Source organism: Cucumis melo, chromosome 12 (genome assembly GCF_025177605.1).
Source record: "Cucumis melo cultivar AY chromosome 12, USDA_Cmelo_AY_1.0, whole genome shotgun sequence".
Taxonomy (NCBI): domain Eukaryota; kingdom Viridiplantae; phylum Streptophyta; class Magnoliopsida; order Cucurbitales; family Cucurbitaceae; genus Cucumis; species Cucumis melo.
This window is the reverse complement of record NC_066868.1, coordinates 914,358-933,345: the sequence shown is the minus strand read 5'-3', so window position 1 is coordinate 933,345 and position 18,988 is coordinate 914,358. Positions and strand designations below refer to the sequence as shown.

Sequence of the window (18,988 nt, the reverse complement as noted above, 5' to 3'; positions counted from 1 at the left end):
CTTCAAAGCCCAACTTCAATCAAATGAGCTATGAAATGGAAAGGCCCAACTAAAGCTACTGGACCAGGATTCAAAACCCCAATTAATTTGAGAGCAATGAAACAAGAGAGATTAATTTGAGAACCTTTCAAAAGAGTAAACTGTTAAAACACATTTGAATATACTTTTTAAGAAAACTAACCATTTTCTTTTAATGCCAAACATTGTAATTAGATTATCAATATGGCATGGTATAATTCAAATCACCCGAGTTTAATAACGTGAATGAATCTAAAATTTAATTTAATTTGGTAAGATTATAAGGATATGAGAATATAGTTAAAAAAGTGTTTAAAAAACGTTTTCATCTACACAAATATCGTGTATCTCGTTTTCGATGATTCAATTATAGAAACTTTAATTTGGTACAAGGTATTAGAATAACATATTAATTAAATACCAAAATCTCATCTAAAAATAATATTTGGCTATGACAAAATTGGAACATAGTCTAAAAATTGGAAATAGTATAAATGTAAACCAAGAAACTACGTTAAAATTAAAAATGCATCCAAAAGCAGTTTGATGATTAAGCTAAACTTTCAAAGTTCGTCTGAAAAGCAGCGAGGTTACTTCAGAATTCTCTTCTTTCAGCTGAATCAAACCGCTTTGTTCCTCATTTACTTCCATTTCCTCACAATTCACGAATCACTCTTGTCTATATCTTTCGAATTGTAACGTCACACCACTGAATTTTGCATTTATTGATCCAATTTTCGCATGATTTGAGTTCCGCTTCAGTCCATCAGATCTCTAATGGCGTCCTCCACCAAAGTTGAATCTAACGGAGAAGATGAAGCCCTGGATGACGAGGAGGTACGTCTTTATCTGCTTTTCTCCGCTGAACTTCCATTGATCATCCAACTTTGTATGTTGCCCGCAAATATACCTCACGACGATGCAAAATCCTTTGGCATTTCGTTTAATTTTTCTTTTGAGGCACTTTGGAGTTTTCATCACTTTCTTTTGGAATGTACTCATCTCCAGACCTGACAACTGAGTATTTTCCCCATTTATGTGGCAATGGTTCAGGTTGAACACTTCGATGATTTTACTATAGCGTCAACTTGGGAAAGGTAGCTTCTCTAACCTCTTAATCAATCGAGTTTATAGAAGTACAGTTAGATTGAATATTAAACTCGCCGAAAATTTTATTTATCTGGTGATTCAAAATGTACAAGTAGGAGCTCAGGAGCTCTCTGCATTAAACCTTTTCTACTTCTAGAGTAAACTCTCCTTGAACTCAAACTGAAGAAAAATTGTCTTCTGTTAACAAAAGCTCGCTTCAATAGATGACAATTGCTCAATGGGTTAAGATATCTAGGTGCAAGACACAAGTAGGAGATATAATGAATTGATTTGTTTTACCTCACTTTATATGTGTAGGAACTTGTTTTAATTGTCATGTTTACTTTCTGTTAAGATTCATTTCTGAAATCGAGGCAGTTTGTCGACAATGGATGGCTGATGGTCCAAATAATTTGTTGGTAAGTAATTTCCGTTTGAAGGAACTGCATTTCCACCATATATATTTTCTTCTTTATTATCTTTTATTTTAAGAAATTCTAATCGCTTTGGGCTTCTTTGGATGGATATATATATATTTTAAAAAATGATTGTTCTTATTATTTGATAGGCAAACAAATGAATAGTGTATGATATATAGTTGTAAGGTCATCCCTTTTCTTTCCCCTACCTTTATTGTTCTGTTCATTAAGATGAATTTTCCAATAGAACAGAGTTTTTGAAAGGGTTTTTGTGTGGGTTCTGTCCACCACGTTGCATAACGTTGCATATTATATGCTATTCTTAACAGCACTTGTGGAAAGATTTGTATTCTAGATAACTTTGTAAAATTTTCTCCCGTTTTTCTTTTTCTTTCAAAATTTGTTAATCATTTTATTAACCTATTTATTTTACTTTTAATAAATTCATGCTATTTTTGTTACTTGTCTGCAGAAAAAGGGTTCAACTCAGTTAGAAATCTCAACTAACCTATATAAGGTTAAATCTGATCTTAAGTGTGATAATAAAAACTATACGATGGAATACTACTTTGGAAATAGCAATCATGGTAACAGGGGATTTATCCCATAAACTTTAAAAGTTTAGTTTCTTGTGTAGACGAGCCATCGTTATGCATTTTTGGCTTATACTTGACAGGCAAAGTTGTGGACTGGGAATTAAACTTGCATGAATTACAGTTATGCTTTGGGGTACAAGAGTTTTTGGTAAGTTTGAATTCATATCTTTGCATTTTATATGAAATATCAATAAATTCAATTGTTTTATCGATATTTTCTGCATATATTGCCAGGTGATTGCTCCTCAAAGTATTAGTGGTGTTATTCTCGATTCACCTGAAGCCAGCAAGCTTTTAAGTGCAGTTGCAATTGCTTTGACAAACTGTTCCAGGTGGAGCACTGTTGTTGGAAAATTATATTCATTACTCTTGATGAAGTGTTGATTTATATTTAACGATCCCATTAGCGTAATAAGCTCGGGAAGTCTACAATCTTCTAATAATTTATGGCTGAGTCAATTTCTTATTGTTGTTTATGCTCTTAACACGAACCTTTGTTATTTTGTTATGGGATAACTGTACCAAATTTATTTAGTGTCTTAGATGATCCCTATTTCTCATGTATGTATGCAGTTTTTGGCCAGCTTTTGTTCCAGTACATGATCCATCCAGAAAAGCATACATCGGTATCCAAAATATGGGAACAACTTTTACTAGGAGATTCGAAGCAGATCGCGTTGGTACCCAAGTGCCAATAAAACTTATGCATTTGGAAGGATTGTACGAGTTGTTTGTTTCAAAGTTTGTAAGTTCTTTGGATGCTAGTATTTCTTGCTACTAGTAATGAACATGTGTGATGCATGTGGAAAGGTCAAAGTTTAATTAAAGCTTTAAAATAATATTTAACTATCTAAAAAAACTCAAATACAAATACATGATATGACATTACAAATGTTTTCTTTTATTAAAATACATTGAAGAAATAATATTTGATGTCATAAGAAAAACAATTATACGTGATAACACTTATTTTTATTTCTCCCCATAGGCCAATTCTTTCTTTTACTCTTCTCCTTCTTTCTAGTACTTTTTTGTCAATTGTTTTAGACTTTAGTTAGCATTTTTCTTTTCTCAACCATGCATCAATTCAATATATAGAATATTTGCATTTGTTTTTTTTTTGTTTTACATGTATTTCACTCATGAGTAAAAGAATGCAATAATTCAATAGGTAACCATTTCTTTCTAGATAGTCACAGCCTATTGATATTAGGTCGTGTTTATTGGACTCAACAAACACATACATTTGAAGAATCATGTCCCATCTTGAAAATTTGTATCCTGTTGATATCAATTGTACCTATTAGACTCAACAACCACCTATACTCGAAGAGATGTGACCCATCTACAAAGAGTAAAATAAGAATTTATAAAAAAGATAGGGGCAAAAGAGGAAACAAAAGATTCTTCTACATTGCCCCTTTTATATATTTTATATTATATATATATTATAGATAGGATTTTTCTTAGACCATTACTTTATTTCTCAAATTTCACTATTGCACCTTCCCATTTTTCTAAAGCGTATTATTGATTCTTTTCTAATAGTGGCCTTTATTAGTCATGCCTTTTACTTCATAAAAGCATGAAGGAGAGATAGTCAAGGTCTAATAAATTTTGGACATAACCAACCAAATCTGGTTTTATGGTTATGTCCCTGGTAGCCGGTAGATATGATACAACTTATGAATAATCCCATTTTATGTACTTCGCAGATAAGTAAACAATTATGATGATACGTGCATTCATCCTTTATTTTTCTCTTAAATGTGTGTGTGTAACCCCCTATTATTAGCTATTTTAACACACTCATTCTTGTAAATATCTTTTCGTTTTCTGCATATTTGTGTGTGTTAGAAACTAGAGTTGTTAAATCAATCCTTAGTTTTCTAAACAATAATTTTCCTCGTTTTGAAGGCCTACTCCTCTGTGGACATTCCTACAAATTTCTTCAAAGTCCATTTTACTATGAAGCTTACCTTCAGAATCCTCCTATCTGATGATGATGACATCCGCAGAGCTGATGCTGACATGTCAGAATCAGCACAAGAAAATGCTGTTGGTACTCACGGGAAAGTGCAGTGGGACGATGACTGTCCATGGAGTGAATGGTATTCCTCAGAAGATCCTGTGAAAGGTGAAATATTTAAGATATTACTTCTCTTTTCCATTTGAGGTTTGTGTACAATGTACATGACCACGTGATAAGAATCAAAGATACCTTATTTACTGACATATCATTTCTAAACAGCGAGCAATGTTTAAAATTCCTAATAGAAGGGATTTAACACTCCTTTCTATTTGACACTTCTATTTTGTTTAATTTGAGCTTAAATGTTCAAATATTCCAAGTTAATAAATCTTACTTCATTTAGGCAGAATAAAAGGAAATGAAAAAGGTTATGTTATATGGTCTCCTCTCCTTTAATGTGGAAGATAATGGCTCTTGGATGTGCACAGGATTTGAATTGATTGCCTCATGGTCAGAGAAGATGGTTGAGAGCTCCTTGGAAATGGCTGAGTTGGAAAATTCTTCACCTCATGAAGCTAAGAAATGGATTTTGTTTCCAATTCTATCACCGAATATGTAAGGAGTGCAATCTTTGGTTGGGTATATAATTTCTTTATGTGAAACCATTAACTCTCTGCTCATGAACATGGTAGTAAGGTACACCATTATTTTGAAAGCTTGACAACATATCCAAAGGAAAAACTCTAGCTCTTGACAAATAGAGGGGAGCTGTTATGCTATTATATGATATTCTCACTTTTATGTTTGATAAGATAGTTCAAATGTGTGAGAGTTAAAAGAGTCTAGTTCCCTCTTTTTTGTTAAGGATTAGCCAAGGGGATCATGAAAATCCCCCCTGAATTACTGCAGTCAGAAGCCACCAAAGTGTAGTGTCTCGAACTTGTGAACGATCTTTTTCCACCGATTGGAAGGTTCTTCTATTCCATTTTATTTTGTGAAAATTTCTCATTTGGTCATCCAAACAACATTTAACCAAATAATTTTGCTTGCCCTTTGGTTGTGGCTGAAAGAAGTAGGTAGAGAAACCCAATGTTGAAATGTTCTGCAGTCTGGTTCCAAATGTGTAGATTACGAGGCAGTTAGTGAACAACTGCTTCAGTCTCTTAGACATTTCGCATAAACACTTATTCTTAGAAAGGAAGATACTAGAGATTCTAGCACAGAATTTTAGTAAAAATATTCAGAACGCTGAGTCAGAGAATAAATGCTTGATTCCTTTCTGATTAACCTTGCAACAATGGATAGTAAGGTTGAGAAATGAACCTGTGCTTTCCTATTTTTGCTTGAAGGCACAGTGAGATAAGTCTTCCCACTATTTGACTTGCGTGACATGACCCAGAAGGCTCCATCTTCACAACTTGTTTGTTATATATTGAAATATTATTGCTTGGGCATCCTGTTGCTTGATGCAAACACCTTTCCTTATGTAATTATCATGGGAGGTTGTATTGTCATACTTTTCTCACAGGGTAATTGGATTAACTTCCGCTGTGTTCTAAAGTATCATGAGGTAGCAATAGCCTCAATTGAAGCGATCAGTCCAGCAGAAAAACCACATGAGTTATTTTAGATTATGAATAATACATATACTGTGCATGGGCTTTTTCTCATTATATGCTTTTGCAGAAAGTTTACTATCTGTAATTGTTAATGATTGACCGCTTGTCTTTAAACATTTCTTTAAGTAATGAAGTTTTTTAAATGGTTCATTACTTACTGTTATTTTCTGAGTTTCCATGTTTATCTCATGTTACTTTGAGTATTGATCATTTACCTAAATTATCTATTTTTCCCCTGGTAGCTGATCCTAAATTAATGGAAATTTGATCAAGAATCTGTTATAAAATTTCATCTGATGGTGAATTTTAAGACAGTGATGTCTGTGGCGGCTAAGGATTTTTGTAGATATCTTGGACTTCTACTGGGTCTAGAAATCTGTATTCATTTATCTTTTCATGATTATTTAGAACCGATAGCACCATGGGAAACCGAGTCGGATTTTCTACTCAGTTGTATCTTCTAATTGATGCATTGGATATGTCCTTCCAAGCTCAATTTATGGAAGATTTTGTCTCAGGTAAGTATTGTTTTTAACCATCCAGTTATGCGTGAATCTTTAGTTTTAATACATATTCCACTTTTCTCTTTTCTGGTTTGGCAGTTGAGAACCCAGGTTCAGATAATTTGAAATCTTCTACAGTAGTACCTCCACCCACAGTTATCGATCGTGTGCTTAAAGAACTCTTCCATGAAGGTATTAAACTGTCTCCTCCTTCCTCCTGGTTACCTCAGAGGTTAGCATGTTAATCGATGTCCATGAAAATGCTCTAGTTTTCCTGATAAGAGAAAGAAGAAGAGAATGAATATGTTATATGCTCATCACACATCACAGCATTCATGAAAATTTTAATCAATTGCATCGTTTAGATAACTTGTAGCTCGTTATGGTACAAGTGACCAGTGATATTTGTTTGCCCTTTTATGACAGCCATTTAGAAAAATCGAACATCGTCCAAATATTAGTATGATCCAGGTGGACGTGTGATAAATGATTATCCATGTATCATGTGCAGGGAAAAAATCCCCTTACTTTGCCAAGGGTGAGCACAGGAATTCTCAAGCAATTAAAGCTGCACCTGTCGATTCTCTTTTTGCTCAGTTTTGTTTACATGTTCTATGGTTTGGAAACTGCAACATACGTGGTATGGTTTGCATGCTGGCTTTCTTTATTTGGATTTTTAATCGAAGTTTATGTTAAATCTAGTTTAGCGGATAGCAGAAACCTTTCTAGCACATTCAGTTGTTCATATATGTATCTCTGTAATAAATGGACAGCAATAGCTACGCTCTGGGTTGAGTTTGTTAGAGAAGTCAGATGGTGCTGGGAGGAGGTCCAACCATTGCCACGAATGCCAATTAGCAGTTCGATTGACCTTTCTTCTTGCTTAATTAATCAAAAACTGCAAATGGTAATTATTTACACCTTCTGAAAACTTATTTTATTTTAGAAAGTCTGCAGGAACTTTTCTGTGCAACTTTGCCTTTTTTTTTTGCAACTTACTCAATTTGTTTTGTTTTATTCTGTTGTCTAATTTCTCTCTCTCCCTCTCACTCTCTTGGAGGAGGGGGGGTGAGTTCATATTTGTGCCTTTTGTGTGGCATTGACACTTAAAATTTCCAGCTGAATGGTGATTACTGGTTAACGTGACTCATCAGAAGGATGTATTAAAGCCAATCGCTAGTGGCATCATCTGTGTGGTAGATAAAGCGGTCTTAGCTTTAGGGTTAATACAGGAAGAGTTCAGGAACTTGTGCTGTTAAAATTTACCATACTAAATGCTAGATGATATATAATTAAATTCGCATTCACTCATTAGATTAAACTTTTGGGTCAATCGGTCACCAATTGACCTAAAAGCTTAAGCGTGGTTTGTGGATTCTAAGACTTGGGACTTGCACTTTAGACGTAATTTTACTGATCATGAAATTCAAGAATGGGTATCTTTGTCTACTATTTTATCTCGAGCAGATTTCTTATGGTGCCTGATTCTTCGAGATGGGCTATTGACTCCTCGTCTACATTTATTGTGAAATCTATGATTGATGACTTCACAGGTGCTGTCGAGCCTTCTGAAAGGGATTTTTATTCAATCATTTGGATGAATCACTTCCGGAAGAAAATTAAAAATTTTCTTTAGAAGCTTAGTCATAAGCATTGTCGACCGTATCTAGTGTCGTATGCCTTATATGTCTCTTTCTAATTCTTGGTGTATTATGTGTTGTGCCAATGTTGAATCCCCTGCTGATCTGTTTTATTCATTGTCCTTTTGCTCGACAATCTTGGGATCTCATTTTAGAGGCTTTTGGTTGGTCTACGGCTTTGTCCAATGACATTCGGACATCCTTAACTCTTTTATGGTGGGTCACCCGTTTATTGGTTGCAAGAAGGTTATTTGGCTGGCTGTTCATTGGGCTTTCTTTTGGACTTTATGGGGCAAGCGTAATATGCGTCTTTTTCGAGACTCTTTTTCATCTTATAGTTCTTTTTTTGACATTGTATTGTCCACAACTTTTTATTGGTGCAAAATTGGGTACCCTTTTAAGAACTTTAGCTTATCGGTCTTAGTTGCCAATTGACGCTCTTTTTGTAATCACCTTTAGGTGCTTGAGATTTTCTCCTATTTTATTTTATCAATGAAATGTTTGTTTCTTATAAAAAAAAGTTTAGTTTCTTTTTTATTTTTTGTTTGATAGTATGAGGTTCCATTTCAAAACCAATTGGCAATGAGAGGAGTAACCCATATATTATATGGAGTGTGAGTCCCCTTGGTTTTTCCAATGTGGGACTCTCAACATCTCCAACATGCCCCCTCAAGATGGTGCCTCTTTTCGGTTCACCTATCTTGGACCGAATACCCATTTGGGCTTAATGGGCTTTGATACCATGCTTGATAGCATGGGATTCCATCTCAAAACCAATTGGCAATGAGAGGAGTAACCCATCTATATTATATGGAGTGTAAGACCCCTTGGTTTTTCCAATATGGGACTCTCAACATCTCCAACATTTTTAAATCATCAATTGACACAAAAGCTTAAGTTGATGGGGGGGTAAATTTAATTGTATATCATGTAGCATTTATATGTCATCTAATCAATCGAATATTTGTTATGTTATTACAAAAAAAGATACAACCGCAAAGGAAGGGAAAAAAGTAATCTTTTATTTTTGTTGACTCTGCAGCTGGCTATATGCATCGAGCGGAAGCATCAGTCCATTGAGGAGTTTCAGGATTGTCTTGGGAGCCAAGATCCTGAATCTCCTCGTGATGAGGTAACAACATTTACTTTTTTCTTATTGTTATTCCAATGCCATCAACTTTCTGCATTGTCCAAGTTGCACCTTGTTGTTGATTTGGAAGAAATATTGAATTGGCAGGATGATGGTTCAGTTTCCGAAGACTTTTCCATTATGCAGACGCCTGGTGAAAATTTTGATGGGAAATGTGACAGGTGAAATAAGAAGTGAGAGCTCTTTTGTTTTGCTTCACTGAAAATTGAAAAACATATATGATATCAGTCAGTGACCTTATTTCTTTTCAATATATCAACATATACATATACCGTTTTTCTCAAGAAACTTTAGATGGGAAACGTGACAGGTGAAATAAGAAGTGAGGTTTTTGTGAATAAAACCATTACTTTTCCTGGGATTATTTTGTTTATTGCTGCCGTACTAATGCACAAGACGTTAAAACTTGCAGTCACAATATTTTGTTTATTTTGGTAGTTGTTTGGTTATGCAGATATTATCAGGGTTTAATAGAGACTGATGAGAGTTTCTGGTGTTAGATCATATTGGTTAGGTCATGCTTCTAGTCTGCTATGATATCTTCATGAATTTTTGGACTTGTAGTGCAATTAAATCAAGCCTCTTCTTTTGGCAAACTATGCAGCCATTTGTCTTCAGAGGATGAATTGGAATCTAAAGCAAATCTGTTGAAAGATAGTACCAAGTCTGAAGATTTAATAACATTTACTGATCAAAAGTCACCGGATTCAATGAGAAGGGGTTCAGCAGGCATTGTAGGAAACATGATGCTTCTAAATTCACACCAGATTATGCATGCACCATTCACACAGGTTTTTGTGAACTCTTATTTCTATTCATGTGTGTGTGCACCCACACACACACATACGTTGCAACCTCACATGTATCATGTGTTAGTAAACCCGTTCTGAAATCTTATGCTCCACCTGTCCCAAGCTGAATAAATAATTATCTGTTTTATTTATTTTAACTTGGTTATACAGGATGTACCACTTATGACGGAGGACATGCATGAAGAAAGACTCCAAGCTGTGGAGGCCTTCGGTGATTCTTTTGTTAGTGCTTCTGATAGTATTTCATCTGCTCATTTTATATTTTCCTCTACCAATTTAAAAGATGACATCCTTTTCTAGAGCACTGGCATGATTGGCACTACTGAGGAAAGGGAAATTCAGATATACTAAATATTACATTGTCAGTCCAGAGCTGTAAAATAGTCCTGGCAGAAGAAAATCCTAGATTAGGATAATAACTTCCAATATGTCTATGCTGATATTAACTTGAAAATGCTCAGTCTAAATGTTCAGTATTTTATATACAAATGTTGGTTTTACTTTAGCAAAGATTTTTCCTCCTACTGTTGATTTTTGCAATGTATTTCCATATGTTGACTTTTACACTGTTCTGCACTTGGAACTTCTTCTCCTTCAAAACCATGTTCTCTGTTTTTCTGTACACTATTTTTCTTGTATTGAGAATTCTTAACTAAATTACAATTGTATTCTGTGGCAGGACTTTTCTGCTCAGTTGGAGAAAGATATTCTATCTTCAGGTGATAATCTTTGAATGACTTTCCTCTATCATTAGATTGCTGTATCTACATTGGCTCTGAATTAACAGGAAACTTGGGGAAAAAAAATCCTAATCAATGTTTACTCCCTTTTTTCATTTTAAAAAGGGTTATGCTGATGTGATAGCTTTTCTTTGTTGTGGGAACGGTTATTTTGCTCCAGCTACATAGCCAAAGCCGGGGTTGATTTGTAGCAAAAAATAGCCCCGTTAATGCAGGTCCTTTTTCCTGCAGTGAAAATTGATTAGTTTCTAAAATTGAAAACAAATATGGCCTAGGGACATGAATTGCTTTGAAAATGCACAGAGATAGGGACGTCTAGATTGGGAGGGGATCTGTTAGAGAAAAAGTAATAAAGAAAGAGAGTAATAGGAAGGTATTGGAAGTATTATGCCCTTTCTTTTTCAGATTAGCCCGAAACTTCTAGGATTTCTTTTGATGTGAGATATATGGGAGTAAGAGTGAGGTTTGAGAAATTTGGGTAGACAGTTTTCTTTTTCCAGCTGATATTGGCTCTATGAATTGTGTGAGGTATATATATCTCTTTGTTACTTGGTAAGCCAAAAGGTGCTGAAATCATTGTATTCTGCAGAGCCCAGATCTGGCTACAATTAAAGTGCTCTTTTTTATGAGTTACTATTATGTAAAGTTTGTTTCTACAGAGGAAAAACCAAACTTCAGCATTTCGATGGTCCTTAATGTAACAACCCAACTCCTTATACTGAGTCGAAGTCATTACTAATGTAGGACAAGTGGTTTAAGTCATAAAATTTAGTAAAGACGAATAAAATTTGAGAAATTTATTTATGAAAATCCAAACAAAGTAATATGCGAAAATAAAATTTCATTCTAAAGTCCTACTCGGGCCCTATCTACTTTTCAAAAAAGAAATAGTAAATAGTGAAGAAGACTAAAACTCAGGTACTAACGTCAAAACAAGAATAAGCGGAAGCAGAAATCCCTATGGCTCGCCACGGTCACTTCTGGTCGCTCGCCAGCTTGCCTTTGCCCTTACCTCGGCCTCTACCTGAAAAACATGACATGAAGAGAGTGAGTATAAAATATTCAGTAAGGGACCCACTACTAGTCCCACTAGGTGCCTGTTAGCTTCCTATAAGAGTCCTGTAACTGGTACCCAATCTCTGGCACGTTCCCGAACACGTGCAACATGCACTCCCGTAGGAACGTAAATCTGGTCTTCGGTGTCCCGGAGGACACCTAGGACAATCGGGATGCGAGGACCCTGTCGAGTCACTCGAGTCATATCTATATCCATGCTAGACTGGTGTCCCGTCGGACCACACAGTCCTAAATAGGTGGTGATCCCGAAGGACACCCATGCAGGTACGACTCTAATAGGCTAAGCTAACAGGTACCCTAACCATAGCATACATACGCATAGCACCATCATATAATCATAACAGATTAATCATCATCTCACTCTCCATCTCAACAACCGTTGTACAGTCATAACAGTTCTCGTCATCACAATATCATGCCATAATGTAACCATATCATCAATCGCATCATGCTATCATCAATTTCATGCATCATACAGTCTAGTCCTCAACATGCACAACTGAAGGTGTACGTGATCTCATAATTCTAAACATGGAGCTAGTAGTAGAAATCTCTTACCTGGAGATTTACTTGGCGAGTCCTAACCGCAATTCAAGTGTGCTTTCCAAGCAACGAGGTCCTAACTGTTTATTACGCCAAAATTCATAATTAAGTCCCCAACGACTAACGGCTCAAAACTCAGTTGAAATGACTTACCCTAGAAAGAGGTTGAAATGCTTGAGCCCCTACCGAAGAAATCCCACGCTGCAGCAGTTACTTGGTCCAAGACGTCCCTTAAGGAAGATAATTTAATTTAATTCCAAATTAAATTATTTAGTGTCTAAAAACATTGAGTCTTACTGGGTAATGCCAAAATAATTAATTAATTTACCAAAAATTGGATGGAAGGAGCCAAACTAGGCTTGGCGGCTCGGCTGGAAAAAGAACAGGGACCGGCTCGGCTCGGCTTGGCGCAGGCTCGGCTCGGCTTGGCGCAGGAACCGTGCGCGTGCGGCTCGGCTTGCGACAGAAAAGAGGCGCGGCTCAGCTTGCAGTGCAGGCGGCGCGGCACGGCTTGCACGCGGAGAGAGCTAGGCACGCGCGGGCACGGAGCGGTATGCGGACGCGGGTTCGGTTTGCGACTCGGGGCGGCGCGCGGGCACGGAGCGGCTGACGAAGTTTTACGCGGCGGCTACGAACGGATCGGCTGCGGATCGCGAAGGGTAACGCGGGTTCGGCTTCGGGCGACGGCTGCGAGAGACGGGCTGTGCGGCGGACGCTCGGCGTGCGCGGATCGGTTTGGACGGATCTCCGACGCGGCTGGAAGATTGGCGACGGCTCGGGTGGTCTGCAGACTCGGCTGAGCTGCTGAACAGAAGGAGGAAGGCTTGGGCGGCTCGGGTACGCGGCGGCGGCGGCGTGCGGCGGCTAGGGTTTTGTTTTCTTCCTTTTCTCTTTTCTTTTCCCCTCTTTCTTTCTTTGATTTTTTTTCTTCCTTATGCACGGGACCCAAGGCTCTTTTATAATAAAAGTCTCTTTTCTTTTCCATTAATTAAATCAAGCCAACCATCTTCTCTCTCTCCAAATCTCACCAAAAACTCAACCAACCCACCTTTAAATAAACACAATTGATTTTGTTACCTTCACAAACAAATATTTTATTTTATCCTTAAACTTCAATAATTAAATAATCAACCAAAGTAACTCTTTAACCTTAATTGAGTATAAGGTCAAAAATAATCCAATTCCATAACAAATTTTGAATTTACAAAATTACTCTTGAGATGAACAAATGAAACTCCAATCTGTTGGGGCGTTACACTTAATGAGAAGGTCTATAGTTTACTATTTTTTCATTTGATTTCTCTAAAGTAAAGTTTGTTTCTTGTTTTGGTGTGGCAGGGGAAAAAAACCGAACTACCACACTTATTTATAAATCTTTATTCAGATATTACTAGCATTCTGTAGGAAATTTACCTCAGTAAATGAAAGAAGGTAAGTTATTATTAGGCTGTTAAACATTAAGGGGTTGTCTTGGGAGAGGATAATCTGGATTACTAGAAATCAGGGGGTTTTGGAATGCGTGTGAAATCAAGGGAGGAACGAAATGGGACCATAGAGTGAAAACGATGGAAAAGAGGGTTAAATTGAAAACTGTGAATGAAATGAGTTTATGTTTAATATTACGAATTGGGCTCAAAGCTCTCAATCAAAACATGAATTTTGGATTATATTACATTACAAACCCATTACATTACGGGTGTCTAAACTCTTCCTAAGCGTCTTGCATTTCCATAGTGACGCGACTTGTAGATTTAGGTATTGATGTATATTTACTAGGGGAGAACATGTTCAATGGAAACATGAGTGTATGAACTATTCAGAATCAGGTGAGTTACATATCAATTAACTAATTAATCTGTCGGATTAGATGAAAGTTTCTAGTGTTTGAGTGATTTTTTGCACATATTGACTTATAGAACTCAAGTATTTATAAATTGTAACGAAAAAAATGATAATTAACTTATATTTTATTTAATTGATTCCAAGTATACTGTGGATGCTTAGTGGTCGCATCATTACTCTGATTGAAGTTTTAGTAACTGTAATTTTTAAGGATCAAACTCTCATTTTTACTGCTCTCATTTCAATCTATCTTAATTCTGATTGTTTTTCATACTTGGTCTCTGTGGTCATTGAATGGACAAGAGTCACGACCATGGAGCAAGATCAGAATCTCAAGCCTGATCATGTTATTGATTAACTTTTTTTATTATCATATGCCAAATATATGATTCTTTTCCCCATCAAAATTGTGTTTATTTTTCAGCTTTCCTTCCCATTATGTTATGTTATAGCAAAACTGCAATATTCCAGTTAATAACATTTACATTTGGTATTTTGAACAGACATGTCAGCATTTAAGGCAGCAAATCCTGATGGTGTCTTTGAAGATTTTATTCGGTGGCACTCACCTGGAGATTGGGAGGAGGAATCTGGTCCCAAGGACGAGGATTTACCTGATGGCTCAGCAACAGAAACTTCAAAAAACAACTGGCGTCCTCGAGGACATCTTTCAAAACGCATGTCTGAGCATGGGAATTTATGGCGACAACTATGGAATGATGCACCTGCTTTGCCTGTTTCTGAACAGAAGTCGCTGCTGGATCCAAATAGAGAAGGGGAAAAGGTATATTCATCAGACTTTAGATGTATGAACCGGTTTTTTTTCTGTTTTATGAATGTTGAAGGACTGTCATTGGTGACTTGATCATTGTAGAATGGAAACAATGTTGGGTTTCTAGAGTCACTTTCAAGTTTCTAAGGATTTATGACAACCAAATCATTTGTAAAACTTTTAGGTATTAGCAGGTCCATCCGAATGGTACTCCAATTTTACATTTATTATTTTGTCTACAACCAAGTTTATGAAGGGTAAGGTCAAGAACCCATAAGTAGATTCAAAACGTTGAGAGGCTAACCTTGGCAACTAGCAACTGATTTGAGTTAAGCTGGTTAATGGTTCAAGTACTATTACTGATTTATATGTGGACTTCAGTTAATGCACTTTAACCAGAGTAACTTGACGTTGAATGATCATAATTTTTTAAAAAAATTAACTGCACGTCGCGTATGGATTGTGGTAAATGGGAAGCTGTTTTATAATAGTCAGTAAGGTTGCCTATGTGTGTACCCAAATCCTGTACTTCCATTGCGAACATAGTTTCCTTGTTCATGGTACCTGGAATTCTGCAGATTCTTCACTATCTGGAGACATTACGACCGCATCAATTACTTGAGCAAATGGTTTGTACTTCCTTTAAAGCTGCAGCGGATACATTAAGTCAAACTAACTATGGAGGATTAAAACTGATGAAAACAAAAATGGAGCAACTTTACAGTACCATGGCATCTGTTTTGAAGTTCTTGCAAGGTAGACAAATGCATAATCGTGAATCGTGATCTTCATGTTTTATTTTTGAACTTAGTAATTTTTGACAATTGTTTTGCTTCGAATCCCACGTTTATGTCATGCTATTATATTGCAGGAAATCGTTTGTCTGCTGAGAGTGAGGTTATTGATGACCTTAGACGGCTATGTGTTGTTTTTGAACATGTGGAGAAGTTGATGGCTCTAGCAGCTTCTCTCCATCGTAAATTCTCACAGGCACCACGTCTCTCTGAAGTGATTTTCAAAGATTACTTCGACTTTTACCTGCCAAGAATGGGAACTGGGTCTTCAGGCAGCAAATTTAAAACGGTAATCACTTATAAGATTTTTCTGAGAAAAATTGCGATACTTGAGAAAATTTCCCATTTAGAAGATCCTATAATCATATCATTATAATGGTTTCTTTCTTAGTTCAAAAAGAAAAAAAAAAGGGTTCCTGTATCCATTCGAATTTAGGCTAAATTCATACGTTAATGTTTTGGTAACGCTTTAATTTAGTTCTATTATTTAAAATGTTTCAAATTAATCCCTTATGTGTAAATGCTTTTTAATTTAGTCCCTACTGTTTCAAAAGTTTTAGAACTGGCCAATGATGACTTGCATAGCACTATACTGGGGAAATAAAAAAAGAATTTAGGAAAAGGAAATTCTGAACTTCTACCAATTTAAAGAAATTTTGGGGAGGAACTGAACTTGAATCAGAGGAACTTTTTCCTCTAAATTTTCACTGTGCGGTAGAAGTTTGTCAACTAATTTTAGAATCTTTCAAAAGTGGGACTAGATAAAAAAAATACCCAAACACTAAGGGCAGGTGCAAAATTGCTATTTAGAAATTAATGATTTAATTGAAAGAAATTATCTTTTACGATGATTTTTGTGTATCACTCTACTACATGTGTATGATGGTTTTTTTTCTTTTGACAATTTTATCTCTTGTTATAGTTAATAATCGAGTTATTAAAAGAATGTTTAGCCTTCGATTTCACACACAGGAAAATTCTTTCCAATTAAAAATTGAATCCAAGTCCACCCTTGCTCTCGTTGTGGTGTCGGTCAAAGCTCATAAATGCTCATTAAGATCGTTCTGGGTCATTGTTTTGAAGCTCAGCAGGAGCCTTGGACTGACTTTTATTTCTAAATATGAATCATTCTTAGGAGTTTAATAAGAAGCAGCTAGTAAGAAGCCATGAAAGAGGAGTGATATCAAGCATGTTCACTCCTCCAACAGCTAGTCAATCATGGAGGAAGGTTTTGAGCATGGGTAACCTTTTCAATGGCCACGAACCAATGCTCAGGGAGATCGTCTTTTCATTGCGAGATCGTGTCAATGGAAACCATTATGCAGATTCTACTCCTACAGCTCGAGAGGAAGAAATAGACACACATCGAATGTACATAAACGGTACTGCTAACGATCTTCGCATAGCTCTCTCTGTTACTTCATGTGATTAAATCTCTTCAGTAATTTCAACGCATAATCATATAATTAAAAAATTATTTATTGATTGATTTAAATGTCACAACCTTTTAGGTTTTTCCTCATTGATCATACCAAACCCTTGAAGAGTAGAGCTGTATTTGGAATTGGGACAATGTTTTTGTGTGTGCATGTGTGAATAAATAAAGTAGCTTTAGTTAAGTTTGTGGGTGTAGGGAGTTAGGTGGTCATGTATGTCAGTGATAATATTTAAAATTCCTTTCATAAAAATATCCTTTGATAATTTTGTGGGGTCTGCTAGTGCTGGCTTTAATGGCTTTTAAGTCAGCATCACAAGGAAATAGATCCTTTCATCCTTTAGGAGAGAAAAATGGAGATGAATGGTGGGTGGGGAGTAATAAATAGCACAAGGACATGTGTACTACCAACACATTTGAGGTTCATCAGTGCTTTCACACAGGATCATACCCCACCCACATCCTCTCCTCTTCTATATGGATTCCTAAGAGGGAGAAGAAACGAGAAATAAAAAGAGAGTGCATTCAGTTAATGACAAACTACCCTAATTTGGTCTGTGGTTATTAGGGCAAACCAAGAAGTTAGGGTTAAATCTCTTGATGGTTATTACCTACTTAAGAACTGATAATTTTTTAAACGTTTATCTCATGAAAGTAGTTTTGATGTATGTAGTAAGTTGTTAAACCTTTTACGGATACTAAAAAGTATTACATCACAAGTCTAGTTCTCTAAACTTTAAAAGGTTTTAAGTAGTTTTCAAACTTAACAATTTTTGTCTAATAAGTTCTCTAAATATTATTAGACATATTTTAAAGATTAGGGATCAGTTAGACATAGAATTGAAAGTTTTAAGATCTCTATTAGGTTTTCAAATTGATGAACCTGTGACCTTTTAGCTTTTTATTGAGACAATGTTTCCTTTGAGATTTATTAGATAATTGCTGAAGTTTAAGAAATAAACTGAGCTTCAAAATTTCAAGGACTAGGTTTATAATTTAACCTAAAAGAATTAAAAAGAAAGATGATTTAGTGTAATGCAATACGTAGGTTTTGATGGAAGGGTGATGATGACTTGAAATCAATGAAAAGTTTCCCATTCCCAGCTACAATTTACTATAATATAGTTTTGTTATTGGTCAGTGATAATCAGATCTTTTTAGCTTTTTGGATCAATTTCTTTAGCAAAGCTTAATAATTAAAAGGAATCAGTAGGTGGGTGGGGGTGGGGGTGGGGGTGGGGCGATAGGAATAGCAACCTTTATTTAATCTTAAATTCTTTTAAAATAAGGTTAGGAATTAGGATATTGATTTTGGCATCTTTTATTAATTACTTTTTCTTTCACCCTCTAATCTATAGTCTAGAAAAGAAGGTCGCATATAGGGGGCCATGACACAATAAGTTTAATATTTTATCAAATCTTGAATCTAAATATTGATTAGTTTTTGTTCATTTATTCATTTTAAAAAACTGCTAATGATTACATCAACCGTACGATTCAACCACCGTCTACTTTCATTATACGCATTCTTTTTCTTTTTTTTTTTTTTCTTATCAATTATTGATTCCATTTTCCTTCTAATTTGCTTGAAAAGATGATTGAAGGGTTTTGTCTCATTAGATTATGCTTAATGAACGCCGCCATGGGAACATCCATAGAAGCATTTCTCCCCAATTTCTCACTAACTTTTCCTTTAAACACTTCAGAATTTGCCTTCCAGTGGTCGCTCTTACCGTCTCTTTGCCATACCTTAGTTAGAGGTTGGTTATCTAAACTTTGATGGGTGAGCCTAACACCAAAAGCTCTATATTTGGAGCAAAGTACCACCGAGCATCTCCTCAAATATTCAGTTATCCGTCTAACTCTCATCTTGGCAGACTCCTCTTATTGAAGCACACCTACTATTCAATAGAGTTCAACTACATATCACACTATGACCTACTTTCGAGGCTCCAATATATCTTTGT

The 18,988-nt window shown here is 35.8% G+C and overlaps 1 protein-coding gene across 2 annotated transcripts; it reads left to right on the top strand.

Annotated features, from left to right (window-relative positions):
- The first annotated feature begins 562 nt into the window (after nucleotides 1-562).
- On the top strand, nucleotides 563-17,108 carry LOC103497052 (uncharacterized). 2 transcript variants are annotated; one of them, XM_051080371.1, is made up of 23 exons: nucleotides 563-607; nucleotides 781-855; nucleotides 1,072-1,115; nucleotides 1,463-1,526; nucleotides 1,999-2,113; nucleotides 2,203-2,270; nucleotides 2,357-2,454; nucleotides 2,696-2,867; nucleotides 4,040-4,259; nucleotides 4,583-4,709; nucleotides 6,122-6,231; nucleotides 6,316-6,408; nucleotides 6,728-6,856; nucleotides 6,990-7,123; nucleotides 8,899-8,988; nucleotides 9,094-9,167; nucleotides 9,611-9,797; nucleotides 9,969-10,040; nucleotides 10,498-10,537; nucleotides 14,524-14,804; nucleotides 15,371-15,548; nucleotides 15,664-15,875; nucleotides 16,722-17,108. In XM_051080371.1, exons 2-23 carry the CDS (start codon nucleotides 796-798, stop codon nucleotides 17,016-17,018), a joined length of 2,865 nt encoding a protein of 954 aa, XP_050936328.1. In that variant the 5' UTR covers nucleotides 563-607; nucleotides 781-795; the 3' UTR covers nucleotides 17,019-17,108. The 2 variants fall into 2 exon arrangements, with proteins under 2 accessions (XP_050936328.1, XP_050936329.1); XM_051080372.1 differs by lacking the exons at nucleotides 563-607; nucleotides 1,999-2,113 and having other exon boundaries at nucleotides 814-855.
- Nucleotides 17,109-18,988: the final 1,880 nt, after the last annotated feature.

Bases quoted from the DNA above. Each gene is read 5' to 3' on its own strand.
- LOC103497052 (XM_051080371.1), top strand. From the start codon at position 796: ATGGCGTCCTCCACCAAAGTTGAATCTAACGGAGAAGATGAAGCCCTG. The intron at 9,798-9,968 runs GTTTTTGTGAAC...TTGGTTATACAG, and splicing joins TGCATGCACCATTCACACAG to GATGTACCACTTATGACGGA. The intron at 10,041-10,497 runs GTTAGTGCTTCT...ATTCTGTGGCAG, and splicing joins AGGCCTTCGGTGATTCTTTT to GACTTTTCTGCTCAGTTGGA.